Raw genomic sequence first — 17,918 nt, 5'->3', positions numbered from 1 at the left:
ACGTTTTCTTGTTGCTTTTTTTTCTCTGCCCACAGCCACCAAACGTTAAAGCGAACAGGAAAGACTGAATCACCCTAAGTTCAAGCTGCTGCTGTACAATACAGCAAAGCGATAATAGCTTTTATCTTGCCTTCAAAGCGTCGAGGAAAGATAACGAAGGACAACAGCGGCAGAAACGATAAGAGAAAAGTATTGTACGGTCAAATCGAGCTTTCCTTGGCGTGCTGTGCGAATTGGGCTAATAGAGGAAACAGGATTCCTCTCGGTGGCAGTATTCATTTAAGGAAGCAACGCGAAACACAACCCACAGTTTAAAATGTCATCCCAAAGATTTTGCCTTCGGTGGAACAACCACCAGACAAACTTGCTCGCCGTGTTCGACCAGCTCTTGCACGATGAAACATTCATCGATGTGACGCTGGCTGTGGAAGGACAGCATCTGAAGGCTCATAAGGTAAGCAAACGTTTTGGGATCTATTTGTATAAAAGAAAGCACTATTTTGTTGTGAAAAATACATGCGATGTTTTGCTTCAAATTCGTCGTAGCGAATACAACAACCATGGGCTGACATTTGGTTTCGAATCCTTTTTTCCTTTTTCCCACCAGATGGTGCTGTCCGCCTGCAGTCCTTACTTTCAGCAGCTTTTTGTCAGTCATCCTGAGAAGCATCCGATCGTGATCTTGCGTGACGTTCCGTTTAAGGACATGAAGTGTCTGCTGGACTTTATGTACCGTGGTGAGGTGTCGGTCGATCAGGATCGTCTCGCTGCCTTTCTACGCGTCGCCGAAAGTCTCCGGATAAAGGGACTGACAGAAGTAAACGATGACAAACCGAATGCTCCTGCAGGTACGGCATCAACGACAACGACCTCCGCGTCAGCTCCTTCCGCATCAGCGCAAGGGTCAGGGGCGGGTGCTGCAGCTACCAACAAAGTTCCGAGTGTGAGCACACAGAAGAATAGCAGTAGCGACAGCATAACGCAGGTGGACGATGACGATGAAGATCATTGTTCTCCAGCATCCAACAGTATTCCGGTGGCTGCCTCGGGCCAGGGGCAAGCCGTTGCTGCCGGTCAACTGAAGCAACTGCCTCCCCTGCTCTCATCTACCGGTATCGTCACCCGTAGCCACAGCAATAGCTTGCTGCAGCAACATCACCAAAGTGGCAATAGTGCGATTCTACAGACGAACCCCCTGCTCGGTACGGCCCTCTCGCAACAGAAGCGCAAACGGGGTCGCCCACGGAAGCTGTCTGGCAGTGACGCGGGGGAAGGGGAAAACGACGGCAACTTCACTGGCACTGGCGAAGAGTATGACAGCAGTTCGATGGATATCATGGACGTGAAAATTGCTAGCAGTGGCGCATCCAATTCGGGCGACGATGATCAGCAGCTACGTATTGTGAGCAGCCGCACCGAAGATTGTGACACCCCGATGCACGAAAAGCCCGAACAAATGGACGAATACGATGATGAAGAGATGGATGACGATGCCGATGAGCTGGTTGAGGACGACGATTTGGAAACGGGCACGGGCGACGAACCTCTCGGCGGTACTACACCATCGCTGGACGACTCAATGGAAGTTACCACAAACAATGCAACAAACAATGCGCACACGAATCGATCCGGTCGGCTGCATCAGAGGCAGGCGGGTGCACTGTCCACACCATCGCGAGCATCCAAAAGAACAAGAACGGCGACCAGCAATCTGCGGAACAACGAGAACAGCAACATGTCCGGTGAGTACGTCTATCGCCTATACAACTGTGGTTAGAGTATGATTGCTGGCCAATTGCGACACGCAAAACGCACAATACTACATCATCGCGCGCACACTGCATATTAGATTAATAATTCGCACAAATACGATTCACGATCAGCCTTTCGATCTTATCTCTTTCATCGGTATTCTGTAAATATTACGAGAACATTGGCGAAGGCTAATACGAAAGGCGATTATGGCAATAATCGTCCTACGACTTTTCATATGACCATGCATTATATGAACATAAATATTTGGCTAGATGTATGTAACACTATTCATTTAACACACTATTCATAGCTTATCTTTGCATAATTACATATCGATTTCTGTGCTATATTAATCAAAGCAAATCTTACTTCACCAGATCGATTGAGTGAGAATTTTAAGTATTTAAATCACACGATATGAGCTGTGTTTGCGTCGCAATACAGTTACATATTAAATTGATCAATTTAAATTGGTATATTTTAATTTTTGGTAGTATCTTACCCTACATATCTTCACAACAATATTTGTAAAAAGTACTAACAATGTATATATATATTCACATTAGAACATATAGTCTTACCTCTGAATTGGGTGCGGAGAAAATGAATATAATAACTTCATCGAATAGATCGTAATTATGAACGGGTTCTCGGTGTGCCATCATGCCAGTCGGTCTGTTCGGAAGAACTAAAAGGGATATTTTTAGTTTTTACAACTTCTACTCACACTCAACGATCGTCCGTCTATCTAAATCTGAACTCTAAAAAAGAGTAAACACTCTTGAATTGAAATTGAAGAATATGTGTTTTTCCTACAAAAGTACACCGCTTATTTCTTCGATAATACGCAACCATTGCTTTTACATATGTTTTAAACTCTATTTTGTGTGTGTTGTCCCACTCATCATCAATGTCCTGTCAATAATTAAAATGTCTGCGCGTGGCGTATGGCAGAAAAACAACAACAACAACAACAAATCCAATCCATACACATTGTTGTCTGTTCAATGCTTCGGTGCTTAGTGGTAGCTGCTCGCATTAAGGCAACACGGCTAAAACCTGTACCTTTAACTAAACACGCATAGGTTAAGCATAAACACAAATGCGCACAATAAGCCGAAATCGCGCGGACAAGCAAGCACACTTATGAAAAGGTGAGTTTCTCCACCTTTCCCGGCCGCTGAAGCTTTATCGTGGATCGAATGATTTAATGAAAGAGGCGCTTGTTGTGTAAATGTGATTTGCCAAATAGTTTTAAAGATGAATTCGTATCTTTTAGTAAATTTAGCATTTTATTTCATGGGAACAATTACAAAATTAATTAATAATTGATACCTAGTTTGTAACACCTATTCGTAACAAAACTTTGCTCTTGTATACATTACGGTAAAAATGGCGCTATCTCCAAAGTAGAACTTAAAAATCCCTGCTAGTTTACTTCCGACCACGAACGTTGTTCTTCGTCTAAAAGCATGTAATACCAATAAACCTTTAAATATTTATATTTGCATTCCATGTAAGCTGAAAATTCTGTTGCACCACCATTCATTTCCGTCCCACAAAGTTATATCCTCTCTCATTAACTCACATTTATTTTGTGTTAATTGTTTGAAAAATAATTAACCTTCTTATATATCATCGCTTTTTTTCTTGCTTCAAAAACTTTCTCTCTGCCGTTGTAGTTGCGCTTTATTACAAAGTAATGCATACCGATTGGCCAGGAAAATTGCACCATGTCCTACTACTACATCGGAGAGAATTACAAAAACCATGAACATAAGTCCTCCTTTTCAATTGAATCATTGCTTCACAAAAGCTTGAAGTGGCTTGGGAAATGGAATATGTTTAGTATAATATTTAGTTTTTTAAAATTAACAATCCCTCTTTGTACATGTCTCATGACTCATTTACACTATCCTGATAACATCAGAACATTCTCTTGCTTCTATGTGGTGGTGGTTGGGTTATATCCATAGAAAGAGTTACGCTAAAATGTGACACGATTCCCGATGCAAATTTGCATTGGAAATTGTAAGCATTATCCATTATTATCTCTGATTTCCGTGTGATATGTGTGCCTGTGTATGTACTTGCTTCCTACACCAAGAATCCTGTTATCATACACTCCCTTTTGTCACTGTTGTTAACCTCCGATCTTGTGTATCTTTTTCGTTATTTGTAGATTCGAAAGATTCCTTTGTGGATGATGAAAAATGCAACAAGATGGATGAAACGGGCGGCGAAGAGGACGACGACATCGAGGACGATCAGTATGAGGAAAGGGAGCTGAATTCAAGTCTAATGGAACCACAGTTGCTGTTGGATGAATATGACGAACCGGTTGAGTTAAAGTTCGATCCTCGCACGGACAGTGGAGCAGTAGATTCGACCTCAAACAGCAACAGCTATCTTCCGCCATTGCAACCGAAACCTGGTCTAAAGGTGGCCGGTAGCACTAGCGGTACTCGTATGCCACAGATCTCGGTCGTACCGACGACAGCGTTGCAATTACCGAAACTAGCCCCGCTTACGGCATCCGGTGGAAGCAGTTTTCTCACCGGCACGGGCAACAAATCCTCGGTGAAGCTACATAAACGTACCCGATTGCTGGCACCAAAGAAACCGAACGGCATGACCACCACCCAGACGATCCTCAACAATCTGAACAACAACCTGAATGATAACATGATCTCAACCTCAAACGCTGGCAGTGGCGCATCTTCCCTGTGCCTGACGGGCATCGGTTCGGCCGAAGTGTACGACATGTTTTCGGGCAGTGTGCTTCGCTCGTCGAGCCCACGGTCCAACTCGAATTCCCCTTCCGTGAAGGGGGGAGGGGGAGGCAGCAGTGGGAACGACAGCGGTTCCCGCACGCACAAGTACGCGGTGATCGACGATACCGAGGGCAGTGTGCGTGATTTCTGTACCAAAGAGGGTGACCACGTGTACCGGTGCAAAGTGTGCGCCCGCGTGTACACGCACATTAGCAACTTCTGCCGGCATTATGTCACCTCGCACAAGCGCAACGTAAAGGTGTACCCGTGTCCGTTCTGCCTGAAGGAGTTTACGCGCAAGGACAACATGACGGCGCACGTCAAGATAATCCACAAGCAGGAGTACGCCCAGCAGCAGACGACGGGTATTGGCCCTGGTGGCACGTCGCCCGCTAGTGGCGGTGGAGGCAATTCGCGTGGTGAGGATTCGTTCAACGCATCGTTGCTCGGTGGGCGGAACGAGTCAACGAACGGTGGTGGTGGCAGTTCGTTAACGACGACGTCGATCATCAATGCGGTTGGATTGCAGCCCCGGCTAGGGTCAAATAGCAGCAGTGGTGGTGGCGGTATACGAATCGTGTTTCCCTTTCCCGGGAGTGGCCAGGCCTCGCCGGCGGCGGCAGCCACAACAGGAACAACAGCCGGCAGTGGCACGGTCGGGGCGATTACCATTAAGAAGGAGTTTCAAGAAAAATCGTCGTCCTCGTCAGGTGCCAACTCACCGACCGGTTCGGTTTCATCCAGCTCGAGCGGACTCGCAGCCCAACCGGCAACCGCGACCGTCAGCCAGTAGTACTAGTAGTAGTAATACTAGTAGTAGAAAGCACCGGAAGGGTTAAATAATTAAACTTGTGCGTTTGTTTACCGTGCCCACCGCAGGTAGGAAAACGGCAGTTTTCGAAACGACCAACCACAGATAGAGGCTAGTAATTGAATAGGGAAAGCGGTGATCATTTGCTTTCCCTTCGCCGTTACGCGAACATCAGCACAATCACAGCAAGGCACGGAAGAGCTGAACGATCGGTGGTGTATGTACTGCATGATGATCATGATCTAGCTATAGACCACACAAGAGCTAGGAAAATCATTCCTTCAAAAGGGTATTTTGTAGTTTTAAGGAATCGTCTGAATTCTCTCCACTAAGACGCGCAAGACATGAGTAATCGATCGACTGGTGGATGAGCGTTGTAGACAGACGGACTTTTTCGTACTGGTTTTTTTTTAAATTAGTTGTTTTGTTTTAGCCTTAAGAGTGACACACTGTTTAATGTTTTATGTATAGTAATCAATGTTCACTAAGGTAGGAAAATGTGTGTGTGTTACTGTGGTTCGGTGTGTGTCTGTTATTATTATTACCAAAAGTTTACCATCCTAGAGAGGGATGCACACGCTACAACAGGTCAACCTTGCTAGATTCTCTGTTAGTTTTTAGAGTTGTACGCGTGTACGTGCGTGCGTATTTAGCAGTAAATGTATTTAATTATTTTAATAATCTCTTTTTTCGTTCACAATAATTTTTAAACCTGGCTCTATGTGCTTTTGAGTCCCACAAGTGTTGGATGCAGAGAGGCAACTCGAAACTCCTTCCGGGACAGGCATAGAAACGGGTGTAAAACAACATTTGCGTCACGAAAGTCTTCCCCCATAAAACAAAAATCGGCCGAACAGAAGAGGTGCGCTTGTTGATCATGAAGGTTTACCGATCATATGAGAGTGCCTTTAGAATGTTCGCGCCGTGCGTTGCAAGTGGCAGAACATACCTCCTAAATGCGATACCATAAAATATCGTCTTGGACTTGTTTTCGTTTGCTAATACATTTTTTTTTTTTATAAAACGAACAAAGAAAATGTAGGAAGGAAAAGGAGTAGTAGAGTTTCTCAAGCAAAAAATGTGCATTATTACTATTATGATTATTATTATTATTATTTAGTCGCAGGATTTTTGTTGTCTGTTTTGTGTTCTTCTCCCGAACACCAGAATCAATCATACAAGATTGTTTCGTGTTTTCCATCTTTTGTTTGTTATTTATTTTTAGAAATTCTTTATATTTTCTAAATTAATATACACCAATGTGTATTTGTGTGGTGGTGGACCTGGTGGTCCTCTTCTGTAAGGAATCGTTCAAAAATTCGGTTTTTTGTTGTTCAGTTTGGTGTGTTACCATGTGACCCCGCGCATATAGATTTATTATTTTCTTTAACATACACAAATTCGTTTCTGTCTTTTTGTTACGTTGGTCTCAGCTTATCCTGTATTATTGTACGTTATTTAAACACTAGCACGATCTTAACGACCACAAAAGGCAGCGGCGTTTTAATGCTGTTGTTAAGTCGTTTTTAAAAAGAAGGGCATTATAATAACACGATTCTTCGTGAAAGCGACTCCCCGGTGGCGCAAAACAGAAAAAACATCCTACATTCATTACACCTCTGTGATGATGTTCCTTTCGCTTTAGATTGATTTTGTAAGTGTTTGGAATATCAATCAATAAGTTATGTTTTTTGTGCTGTTATGTAGCTGGAGGTCCTGCAGTCTCCTATCGCTCGTTCTGATCCGAGCGATCGTTCTGAACCTTTTTTTTTGTTTTGCTTAACGACGATAGCATTTTAAATCCTAGAAAAGAAATGAATTATTTTTCTTTTGTTACTCGAATTGATAAAAAATCACTAAAATAACTACAGCCTACACACATAGAATAATGGCTTCCTATAAGGCTACCGTAGTCGTCAGTACAGTGCTGTGTCAGTACAGTACGCTGTGTGGTTAGGAAATGGTTTAGAAAGCAGTGCTAAAGCTAAAACCTCCACACAGTTTCATATTTTTAGTAGATTTATGTATGTAAAATGAAAAAAGGCTGAGATAGTAGATTTTTAAAGCGTTGTGTTTTGTTGTAGTAGCTATCACCACCTAGAACCCTTTTCTTTTTTCCGCTCGTTTATCATCAGCCACAGAACACACACACGCAAACACATGAAAATAATAATTCCCGATTCGTTCGCTTACGGCGATAGAGAAAATATCTGTTTAAAAAATTCGCGTTGACACACAAAAGTGAAAAAAAGCGATAGCGATAGAATAAGTTTTTGCGGTGTGAAAATAGATGTAAATATAGTAAGAAGGGAGAGGGGAGTAAGGAACCAAGGGGGAAGGTCAATGTGTTTTTTAGCAAAGTAATTAGTGTGCGTAGTATTTATATACAAAATAAATCAAAAAGAAACTTATCCATTAATCTAAACCCATAGAAAGGAGAAGTTTACAAGCATCAGCGCAGCAGCACACCAAGAGTTAGAGACAGTGTTTTGGAGTTGCATGTTTAGATAAACGATATCGACACGTTTCTGGTTTTAAATGTTGGCGTACGATGGGTGGGATAAAGCATAGAAATGAACTTGCCGGCAAACGGTGATGAAAGGGACGTGTGTGCATTTTACGATAAAGGATTAATAAGGCATTTTTACCCGAGAAGAAACAAAACTAACTTCCAAAATGATGGCTATCTTGTATAAAAAAGATCCTATAGTAGAAGCAAACGAATACAAATACCGTTAACTGCTACTAGCAGCAACACATTGCAATAAATCGTTCTAGTTCTAGTACGGGACACTTATGCTCGCACCAAACATGTTTGTGTTTTTAAAATAATCGCATCATAACTGGCCCGCAATCTCGTAAACTGTAGTAAAAGACATGCGCTAGACTGTGTGCACTCTCAAACAGTTAGTAGTCGGCTTACAGCTTATGTTTAAACACTTGCGCTTAAATTTAAACTTAACTACTTTCCATACACACACGGCGTAAATTCCATAGCAAAAATTTAAAAAAGAAAACACAAATCACATTACACACAAAAACCCAATAGTTAGTGCAATTTTAATGTATTAAGTACTTTGTTTTAGCCTGTGTACATACACACACATGGAGGCACACATTAAAAAGAAATGGAGTGATGGAGTTATCCCATGTTACGCTTCCTTTGCCGGAGAGACGACGGCGGTACACGTTGTACATAAAACGGAAAATATGACACACCGAAGGTCGGTTGACAGTGCTGCTAAAGCGAGAATGTACTGGAGCTGAGGGGGAATAATTTAGAAAGTGTTTGGACACTACTGTAAAGAAAAGGGAAAAGATAAAAAGAAGCATTTACACTAAATTCTAGTGAACATTTCTCGCTCGTTTTGACACACCCTTCCCGCCCAGGTTGGGGGAACCGGTTCAAATGATGTAAAGTCTCTCTGAATTGTAGGAGGTCAAGGCAATCAAGAGTATATTCCGAAAGTGTAGTGGGCAGCGCGCGATATAAAAGGCATAAAAAAGGCGGTGCGCATAGGGCGATGAGGGTCGGTCGTGTTAGATTTAGTGAATCTAACTAATAGAATAACAAAGCAAACAATCACCAAATAAGATTAAATAAACAATTACACAAATGCGCACATACACACATATTAGAAAAAATATGTATTTTAAACTAAATTTATCCATTGAGTTCTTTTTTTTTTTAATCCAATGCGGTTTCTCATGTTTTGCTTCATCCACCTCGAGCAGAGTGCCTGCTCGTCACCAAAAACCAGATATTACAAAATAATGTATTTGTTCTTCTTTATTTCGGTCCGCCACCATTTGAGGGCACGGTTTTGTGAACGAAGTGGAAAAAAAATCATGGCATAAGTTTTTTGTGCATAAGTTTAATTTTTAAATCTAATATGTGGGCATGTATTTTTTTTTATTTTACCTAAAACGAGCACAATGAAAACACACTGAAAAATAAATATATATATTTAAACAATTAACTTTAGCGCTGGAAGTAACGGATCACGTAAAAACACATAATAAACAATGATATCAAACATGATGAAATTCGTTTTTGTTACTCAGTTGATAATAATACAAGATATCCGAAAATCTAAAAAGATGGTCCTAAGTTCGAGTTTTTTTTCTCATAATTTGAATATAAACTGTAACATAAATTAATTTAACTTTATTTCTTTCTTTGCCACAGATAACGTATTTTCTTCCCGTCCAGAAGATCTCTCGATCTTTCCTATCAATCTTGAGATGAAGAAGACAGCGACGGTCCTCAGCTCTTCTGCGAATGCGTGCGAGGACGAAGAAGATAGCACTGACGAAGTGGAGATCGTTCTTCCGACGTCTGTCCGTATTATAGAATCAAATCGATCGATTTTGCGCAATCCATTGCCACTGTTGCAAGAGCTGCAACGTAATGGACAACTGCAGGAACTCACGATCATCGAGCAACGCCGTACACTGCCAGTTCAAGAGGGAGCAAATGGACATCAACAAAATGGTGAACAATTAAAGCATGTTTCATTAGCTGCATCCTCATCAAGTACCGGACAAAAAACGGACCACATATCGAATGGTGACAGTGTACCGACACAAAACAGTAACGTCGCTCTAACAGAACTATTGCAGAGCAAATCCGTTTTCCACCACCAGCCACTTAGCAATGGTACCACCACCACAAGCCGCGACACCGATAAACATCCCGTAGCTGGACCAAAGGCTACGAAGCGGCGTACACGCCGAACCATGTTGCCAACCGATCCAAAGAAAGCACTCACGGAAATGTCCGTCCGCGGGCTGAACTTGTTCCGCTACGCAACGGTCAATGATGGTATGTATCAGTGTCTGGAATGCGTCAAGCAAGGGATCACGAAAACGTTCAAAAACAAGTACAGCTTCCAGCGACACGCGTTCCTATACCACGAAGGCAAACAGCGCAAAGTATTTCCATGTCTGGTGTGCAACAAAGAATTTTGCCGCCCAGATAAAATGAAGAACCATTTACGCTTGGTGCACGAGTCGTTCGAAGCGAAGATGGAAGCTCCATTACCCAGTCCGAACATGCTTGCTGGGCAGCAGATAGTGGTGAGCCCGTTGCATGTGCATCCAGCTAAGCCGCAGATCCATCAGCAACATTATCATCATCAGTATGAAGCAGAAATTGCAAACCCGAACCAACTGCACGAGGAGCAGTTACGCCGGCGTCAGCAAGAACAGAATGTGCTAAAGATTCGCAGCGTTGTGAATGCAATCAACCTACGGCAACTGCAGCAACTGCAACACCATGCTCAGGAGTTACGAATGCGCCAGACGCTTCAGGAGCAGAATGCAACAAAACCAGCCATAGCCGCCAGGCAAGTGGTGGAACCATCCGTATCGGTTCCGGCACAGCTTATGCATTTGAACGGTATTGGAAGCCAGTAACGTTAGGCACGCCATAAAAGGCCATAGAAATGAACGATTTAGTATGATGCCATCGAAACACATGATGCCCGTAACGAAACCATTGAATTAGAAGCAAATAAGCGGTAAGGAAAATGTAGCTACTCATATTAGTTATCCAGTTTCATACATTAGCAACGTTCGCCGGGCGAACAATCGCTATCGCTATGCTTCGTACAAAAGTAGTGCCGAAATTTCAATTTGATATCGATAAACAGTTAATGGAAATTTCTAAATTTAAGACACGCCGCAGTGCACAATACTCTCATCGGGAAACTTATAGAGACTGAGCAGAAGGATGCACAAAAACGGTCTGGTGGATTTTTTTTTGGTAAGAAGGGTGACCAAAACACCTATACGTACGTACGTTTTGAGTTGAGATCTCGATTACATTAAGCGTCTTTTTTCTATACGTTGTGTTACATACATTATTCGCATATATTTGGAGTCTGATTCGTAGATTGTAGGCTTGAGTTGCAAGAGTTTTAATGTGATACAACGCACATTTATTATTTTCATATATATATATATATACACCCACCCAATTATATTGTGGCGAGCTGCGCAAGATTGTTTAAAGAAGGAAATCTCTTTGGGGCAACGCTAGATTGACATTTTACTAGTGATAAGAAAGTTATTATTGCGATCACCAAAAAAAAAACGATTGTGTATCTCTTTATAAAAGAGATGATGTAGAATACTCGTGAATTTAACCAGTGAATTTTACGGGCCTGCCTAATTGTGTACGGGGCCATTGAAGGTCATCACATTTGTTTTATAATTTTCCTTTCCACTCTTTTTACAAAGCATTTATAATTTCTAGTTTGATATTAGATAGCTCAAAGAATCTGTCATACAATCAAATTCTCAAGCATCAATTATATTATATAGAACTGAATGTGTCTACTAATAGGCAGTAGTTATTGCAAATCGAATTAGAAAATCTACACAAACTGAACTGAATTTGAACTAATAAATCTGCACAAATAGAACATGAACAAATGGCGCATTTCAGTGCATGTGCATTCCTTGCAGTAGGATTTTCGTATACAATTTTATAGCTTTAAGCATCCTTGAATGGTGTACCGATACCATTTCAAAAAATTTATTATAGCCCACACAAGTGCTGCTGTAATTATAAAAATAATCCTCTGCATGTGTGATTGTATCTGCATGTATCAGCCTGCATCTATTGCAGTAGCCTAGTAATGTCCAAGAGGAAAACCGTTTACGACAAAACTTACATGTGGGCGACCGTTGTTGTTCGGTTCCAAAACGATGGGAATTTCCCATCATTTGTCGCGGTAGCTCGGACGGCACCCCGATCACTTCACCTAACAGGTCTTCCACTCCAGTATAGACGGACTGAGACTGATGAAACCCGAAACCACAAGGGAACAGGCAGCAAAACAACAGTGTACTGTTGTTGTTGGTACTATACTCAACCGAGAGTAGAGGGCGAATTCAGATTACAAAGGAAGGAGGTCACTTGCACGTTTATTTTCCGTCCAAAAATAGAGTTATCAATCGTTCTGGGATCCTTGAAATCGAAAGAAATTTTGTGACGTGCGTGAAAGATCACTTGGGTAAAGCAAAGACATTGAGGTATCGATCGAATCGGAATCAGGTAACTACGGACGAGATTAGTACCTTGACTCTTTGGACGATCTGTGGTACGTAAAGGAGTTGCAGGTGGTTTTTGGCACTATTTCTTTGTTGTTACTTTTATTGCACCTTCCTCAGGACACTTCTAGTGCGTAGTAGTAGCAGTAATTGTTTTATCGCCCTATTAATCAAGGAGGAGACTTTTCACTCCTTTTAAAATGTTGAATCGGGTGCAGATTTGTAGTGATTTCCAGCTTAACAATCCTTCAACAATACGACACGGTGGGACAAGTGCTTCATTATTTTATTTTTTATCTTTCCAACATTTATCCGACCCAACTGGAATGACTTTAATTCACGTTTCCAGACGTGTTACATAGATAAAAATGTGATTATGCTCTTGTCTGCTAGACAAGGGTCTGAGGCGGAGGGTCGATCAGAATGTACCCGGCATGGTGTACCCATATGTCTAGGGAGCAGGAGGCATAATTCAAACAAACAGCTTCCGCTACCTACAAACACACCAGCGAACCAAAAGAGGGTGTATGCAAACTCAGGGATCAAAATAAAACAGAAGAGAAATGCGAGGTAATCGTGATTGTGCCCAAAGACAGGAATGTGCATGTGCCATTACCGAAACGTGTTCCGCATTGCTGTCGCACTCTAATGTGTTTTAAATCTTCCCGTAGCGCGAGTGTCCCGTGATGTTCTGCCGTTTCACTTTCCCATGCTGTGAATCATTGAATGAAGATGCAAGAAGATGGTGGGTGAGAATCATAAGAGATGTATTGAGCCACACTGTTGGTTCATGTTGAAGCCTGTCCAGAATCGCAGGATATTTATTAATTATTACCTTTTACCCTTACCCACAGAGGTACTTTGCCTTAGGGAAGGTAGAAAGATGAAGTCAAAACAAAAGATAACTATACAGTATGCATGCTGTATTTGTTTTACTTAGGTTGGGAATTGTTTTGTCTCACTTTGGACTGTGTGAGTCAAATACCTGACGCGAGTAGGTTTAAAACATCCTGACGATTGATACAGCATCATCAGTCCCGGGACAGCAGTCATACCGAACGATCATCAAGCAAAGATCCTCGACGCGAAACCAATTTGCTTCAACATTCTTTCGGTCCCGGTATATTCGAGATGGCTAACCTGTCTACCAACTTCCAACGTACGTCACCATTCCGGACACCGATTCGTGGCGTTAGCAAATTAAAAAAGCAGAAGCAACTTACGACCGACGTGCCACCGTTGGCAAGACAACTTCTACGATCGCTCAACAACGATAGGCGGAACTCCCTGTCGAGGGTAACAACGCGGATTGCCGTCGGACAAACGGTACGGCGTGATTCCTGCCTGCTGGAACAATCCTGTCTGGATCAGTTTGACGATAGTTTCACACTCGAGATGGACAGCGCGCAGCCACTAACACCTCGCAAATCTCCACATCTGTTGCGCCGTGAATCTTTCACTCGGTTGGCCAAGATCAATCGGCAACCTGCGATCGCTGCCACTAAGACATCTACCGGAGGACTGTCCAGCATTATTACGGGAAGCTTCGCATCATCTCGCAAAAAGTTCGTTGGCGTGCGTAAACGCGTGCTACGACTCATACCACGACGCTCAACGTCCCAGGGGTACTGCAAACTGTGAAGTAGAAGTGAAAGGAGGAGGAAATCGTCGAAGGGGAGGTATGCAGTGTATTCTTCTAGAGGGAACATTATTTATTTCGACGAGAGAGGAGAGCTGATAGGGTAGGGTAGATAATATGGTTGAGATGAAACATAGTTAGGGAGATAGTTACGACTGTTAAATATTCAAGTTTGGTTAGACATAAGCGTGTTGGGGAATTAGAATAAAACAACAATAAATAGTAAAGCAAAATGATAAAAACTTGATGCACCGATTTTTTAGTTCAAGTGTGCGTGATGAGCATTAAATAAAAAGTTTCCATACCTTAGCCTCGGTCTGATGTTGATGACCTCTAGAGATGTTACGAGGAAAATGAATTAGAAATGAGATGATTTGCGTCACAAGGGGAAGGGATGTGGTGATTGTATATAATACTGAAAGTTTGATTTAAAATTTCCATCCTGATGCTGACGTTCAAACTGTTACCACGCGGATTTAGTTAAAGCATCTCAGTGTGAGGAAAGTCTTGCGAAACTAATAATCAAATTACAAAAAAGACAAATTTGAATTAACACTTTTTCAAATCGTTATATTTAAATCGTGAAGTTTACTTACAACACCCATCGACAGAGGGCGTACGGTGCATTTTGTTTTTGTCCCATAGTTCATTCGCGACCGCTGCAGGTTCATTATTCATTTTTGACGTTTCTCGGCAAATGTAAACAAATCTCGCGTTCCCGGCACTGATTGCTGTAACATTTAAAGGAAAACATATACCGACCGGTGCTAAGAACCGTCGTCTTCCAAAGAAACATCTTTACACAGTTAATGGTCTAGCAGAAAAGCGTCGTGTTGGTGGGACAGTGTGGACAAGCAAGTGTTTATCCCGGAAGTTAAACAACGTGTGACGTAAGATGGAACTGGAAGAAGCAACAATCACTGCACCCTTGGCCACTAAAAACATTTACTGGTCGTCGTTAATAGTAAGGTTCTGTATATAAAAGTATACACTTCACGAGTATAAAATTCGCTTACCTCCTACAGGCTGGTGGAGTGGCCGGGCTCGTAGTGGACGTAGTACTATTTCCCATCGATACCATCAAAACACGCTTGCAGAGCGAGCGAGGTTTCGTTGCTTCCGGTGGTTTCCGTGGCGTTTATAAAGGGCTTGCCCCAACGGCGGCTGGTAGTGCGCCAACGTCAGCACTCTTCTTCTGCACCTATGAAACTATGAAATCACACCTTCGCCAGTACGCCACCAGCAACGATCAACTTCCGTACGTACACATGGTGTCGGCCGCTGCCGCCGAAGTTGTGGCTTGTCTCATCCGTGTCCCAATCGAAATCGCCAAACAACGGCGACAGGCGCTTCTTCATAAGGGTAATGCATCGTCGTTGGAAATACTGTACGGCGCGCTCAAGAAAGAAGGCATCCGGAAGGGTTTATACCGTGGTTTCGGTACAACCGTGATGCGCGATGTGCCCTTCTCACTAATACAGTTCCCTCTGTGGGAATACTTCAAACTTCACTGGACTGAGGTGACCGGTACCGCGCTAACACCACTATCCGTAGCGATCTGTGGAGCAATTTCCGGTGGTATTGCGGCTGGTCTTACAACACCACTGGATGTAGCGAAAACACGTATCATGCTAGCGGAACAGCTCGAAAGCAACCGGATGGGAGGGATGGGCCGAATATTGCGCAACATATACCGCGAGCGAGGGATTCGCGGTGTGTTTGCCGGGTTTGTTCCACGGGTAACGTGGATCACACTTGGTGGTGCCATATTTTTCGGAATGTATGACCTGACATTACGCTTCCTGAACGCGGCCGAAGAAAGGTGAAACAAACCGTTGGTTGGCAGCGGACCGAGGTACGTAACCAAAGAAAACAGCGCGTTAGTTAATACAATAATTGAATGTTGGATGTAATCGAACATTGTAGATGAACAAATGTATCGTAATGTTACATATGATACACAATACCGTAAACTTTCCCCTAATATGTTTCCTGACGATATCACATATAAGATACGACGGGTTCAATCTTTCTAACGTGCTTCTGTCTTAACCTGTTATCTGTAGTCAAAAAAAAGCGGACGATTTGCCAGTCTTTCCGATGGACAACGAGACCACCGTATTTTCTTTGGCATGGCGGGGTACTGCATTTTTGTCTTAAGTATCACAAAACCCTTGCTGCACTGGTACCTATTTCTAATCACTATCGAACTAACATAATGGCGCGTGGAAAGTGGAACACTGCCTAATTGTATTAAGCAAACAACTCACGGGTACCACCACCTCCGTACCGAGGACTTGTTGAAAACCGATCGTTCCCACCGGATGCATCTTCAAACTGTGATTCGTCCAGTCGAAGTTTGCCCCCTTTAAGCAGATGATCGGTTTCGCGTTCCTCTCTCTCATCGTCCAAATCGGACGATTCGAAACTAAAGCTGGGCACGTAGCTGTACTTGGATCGAATTTTATGACGTCGCCTTGCCATTAAATAGACCTACCAAAAAAGGGGGAATGCCAAAAAGTGCATATTAATATTTTCAATCCGCAAATACCTTAGTACACTTACCACAACGGACAGTAACATAACCGTTACCAGTACTGCAAGCGGAATGAACAGGAAGTACAAATTATCCGAACGATCCTTATATCGTTTTGCGATATTAATTGATCCTTCCGTAACCGGTACGGATGATTCGAGCGTTACACTCGGAATCGATTGATTTGCGATGGAATCCATTATTTTACTCCCACTTACTGCTTGCTGCTTTTTTATTTGGCGGAAAACAAACACACTAACCTACTACGATCAATGTTGCATTTCACACAGGACCCAGGGGGACTCACTTCTCTTTCTTGCTTGTAACCCACCACGTTCAATGTTAACCGTGCGAATTCTCCAAACAAAGTAAGCTGTGTGTTTGTTTTGTGCTCTGATGCACCAGCTAATTCAATTAAGCGGTCAGAAGGTGCGCGTGCTGTTCCTTCTGCTGCTGCTGCTTGTGTTGAAGTGTGTGGTGCTTTTAGCACGGAAGCTTTCTTTCTTTTTCAATCGTTTACTTAATTGCATCTTATCGTAGAACTGCGAGGAAAAGTGACATATCTCTCTCCCGTCGACGTCGTTGTATGCCCCCTTGCGCGAGCCTTGGCGTGGTGATAAGGAAGTGACATTTGCCAAATGCGTGCTGAATCCCGGATAAAATCTACCTATAATTTCCCTTTTCTGGAGAATTTTTAAGTGTGAGTGAGTGATAAAGTAAACAAATATCTGTTGCAATTTACTTAAGCAGCGTGGTTGGAGGCGCACTACATTTGTTATCTAGGTTTTTGTTTTTTTGTGTGTTTGTTGTCGCCTGCAGCACTCACTTTGTGAGCAACTTCTTTGTTTATTTGTGTAGCTTTCGGATCACACGGTGGAAAAGATAGGAATGAAAAGCATTTAGTATTTAGCATGTAAATATAATCCGTTCATATGTTCACAATAAACTGTAAATATTATCATTTTGTGCGTAGATCAGACCGGCTGTTGATCATCATTTAAAATATTGCAGCGTAATAAGACTGGCGCCTTTTCGGCGGGCACACACGCACACTCCAGTGAGCCCTGAATTCTCCCTCACATCACGAATAAACAAATAAACATAAAAGAATTAACGTACAAAAGTACGTTTTATCGACCTACACACTAAAGCTCTTCGTAGCGTGGACGAGTTTTCAAAAATACGTACACCACTATGCACAGAAAAATCACGCCTATCGTAGGGAATACTATCGTTTTCATCTGCTGCTGAATTTTCAAATTTTCCTCCTTCCGCTCCTGGCGCTGTTTGCGCGTTTCTTTCGCTTGTCCACCGCGTAATTTTCTCATCGTTTCAGTCTAGCCA

The 17,918-nt window shown here is 42.6% G+C and overlaps 5 protein-coding genes across 5 annotated transcripts; 3 read left to right on the top strand and 2 right to left on the bottom strand.

The window, feature by feature from the left end:
• Positions 1–310: 310 nt before the first annotated feature.
• LOC126557042 (protein tramtrack, beta isoform) lies at positions 311–5,343 on the top strand. The gene is made up of 3 exons (XM_050212682.1): positions 311–454; positions 608–1,742; positions 3,938–5,343. The coding sequence occupies exons 1-3, from the start codon at positions 317–319 to the stop codon at positions 5,320–5,322; spliced, it is 2,658 nt and encodes an 885-aa protein (XP_050068639.1). The 5' UTR covers positions 311–316; the 3' UTR covers positions 5,323–5,343.
• Positions 5,344–9,585: 4,242 nt separating this feature from the next.
• On the top strand, positions 9,586–10,758 carry LOC126565382 (uncharacterized). The gene has a single exon (XM_050222556.1). The coding sequence runs from the start codon at positions 9,586–9,588 to the stop codon at positions 10,756–10,758; it is 1,173 nt and encodes a 390-aa protein (XP_050078513.1).
• A 4,175-nt stretch (positions 10,759–14,933) lies between these two features.
• Positions 14,934–15,864, top strand: LOC126558701 (S-adenosylmethionine mitochondrial carrier protein homolog). Its single transcript, XM_050214754.1, has 2 exons — positions 14,934–15,002; positions 15,064–15,864. Exons 1-2 carry the CDS (start codon positions 14,934–14,936, stop codon positions 15,862–15,864), a joined length of 870 nt encoding a protein of 289 aa, XP_050070711.1.
• Positions 15,865–16,291: 427 nt separating this feature from the next.
• Positions 16,292–16,774, bottom strand: LOC126559390 (uncharacterized). Its single transcript, XM_050215541.1, has 2 exons — positions 16,604–16,774; positions 16,292–16,531 (listed from the first exon to the last, which is right to left on the bottom strand). Exons 1-2 carry the CDS (start codon positions 16,772–16,774, stop codon positions 16,292–16,294), a joined length of 411 nt encoding a protein of 136 aa, XP_050071498.1.
• A 940-nt stretch (positions 16,775–17,714) lies between these two features.
• Positions 17,715–17,902, bottom strand: LOC126559579 (single-pass membrane and coiled-coil domain-containing protein 4 homolog). The gene has a single exon (XM_050215750.1). The coding sequence runs from the start codon at positions 17,900–17,902 to the stop codon at positions 17,720–17,722; it is 183 nt and encodes a 60-aa protein (XP_050071707.1). The 3' UTR covers positions 17,715–17,719.
• Between the last annotated feature and the right edge of the window lie 16 nt (positions 17,903–17,918).

Source organism: Anopheles maculipalpis, chromosome 2RL (assembly GCF_943734695.1).
Source record: "Anopheles maculipalpis chromosome 2RL, idAnoMacuDA_375_x, whole genome shotgun sequence".
In the NCBI taxonomy this organism is placed as follows: domain Eukaryota; kingdom Metazoa; phylum Arthropoda; class Insecta; order Diptera; family Culicidae; genus Anopheles; species Anopheles maculipalpis.
Note: the sequence above shows the minus strand (reverse complement) of the source record. Positions and strands in the feature narration are given on the sequence as shown.

Bases quoted from the DNA above. Each gene is read 5' to 3' on its own strand.
- LOC126557042 (XM_050212682.1), top strand. From the start codon at position 317: ATGTCATCCCAAAGATTTTGCCTTCGGTGGAACAACCACCAGACAAAC. The intron at 455-607 runs GTAAGCAAACGT...TTTTCCCACCAG, and splicing joins AGCATCTGAAGGCTCATAAG to ATGGTGCTGTCCGCCTGCAG. The intron at 1,743-3,937 runs GTGAGTACGTCT...CGTTATTTGTAG, and splicing joins CGAGAACAGCAACATGTCCG to ATTCGAAAGATTCCTTTGTG.
- LOC126565382 (XM_050222556.1), top strand. From the start codon at position 9,586: ATGAAGAAGACAGCGACGGTCCTCAGCTCTTCTGCGAATGCGTGCGAG.
- LOC126558701 (XM_050214754.1), top strand. From the start codon at position 14,934: ATGGAACTGGAAGAAGCAACAATCACTGCACCCTTGGCCACTAAAAAC. The intron at 15,003-15,063 runs GTAAGGTTCTGT...TACCTCCTACAG, and splicing joins TTTACTGGTCGTCGTTAATA to GCTGGTGGAGTGGCCGGGCT.
- LOC126559390 (XM_050215541.1), bottom strand. From the start codon at position 16,774: ATGGATTCCATCGCAAATCAATCGATTCCGAGTGTAACGCTCGAATCA. The intron at 16,532-16,603 runs GTAAGTGTACTA...CTTTTTTGGTAG, and splicing joins TTATGTTACTGTCCGTTGTG to GTCTATTTAATGGCAAGGCG.
- LOC126559579 (XM_050215750.1), bottom strand. From the start codon at position 17,902: ATGAGAAAATTACGCGGTGGACAAGCGAAAGAAACGCGCAAACAGCGC.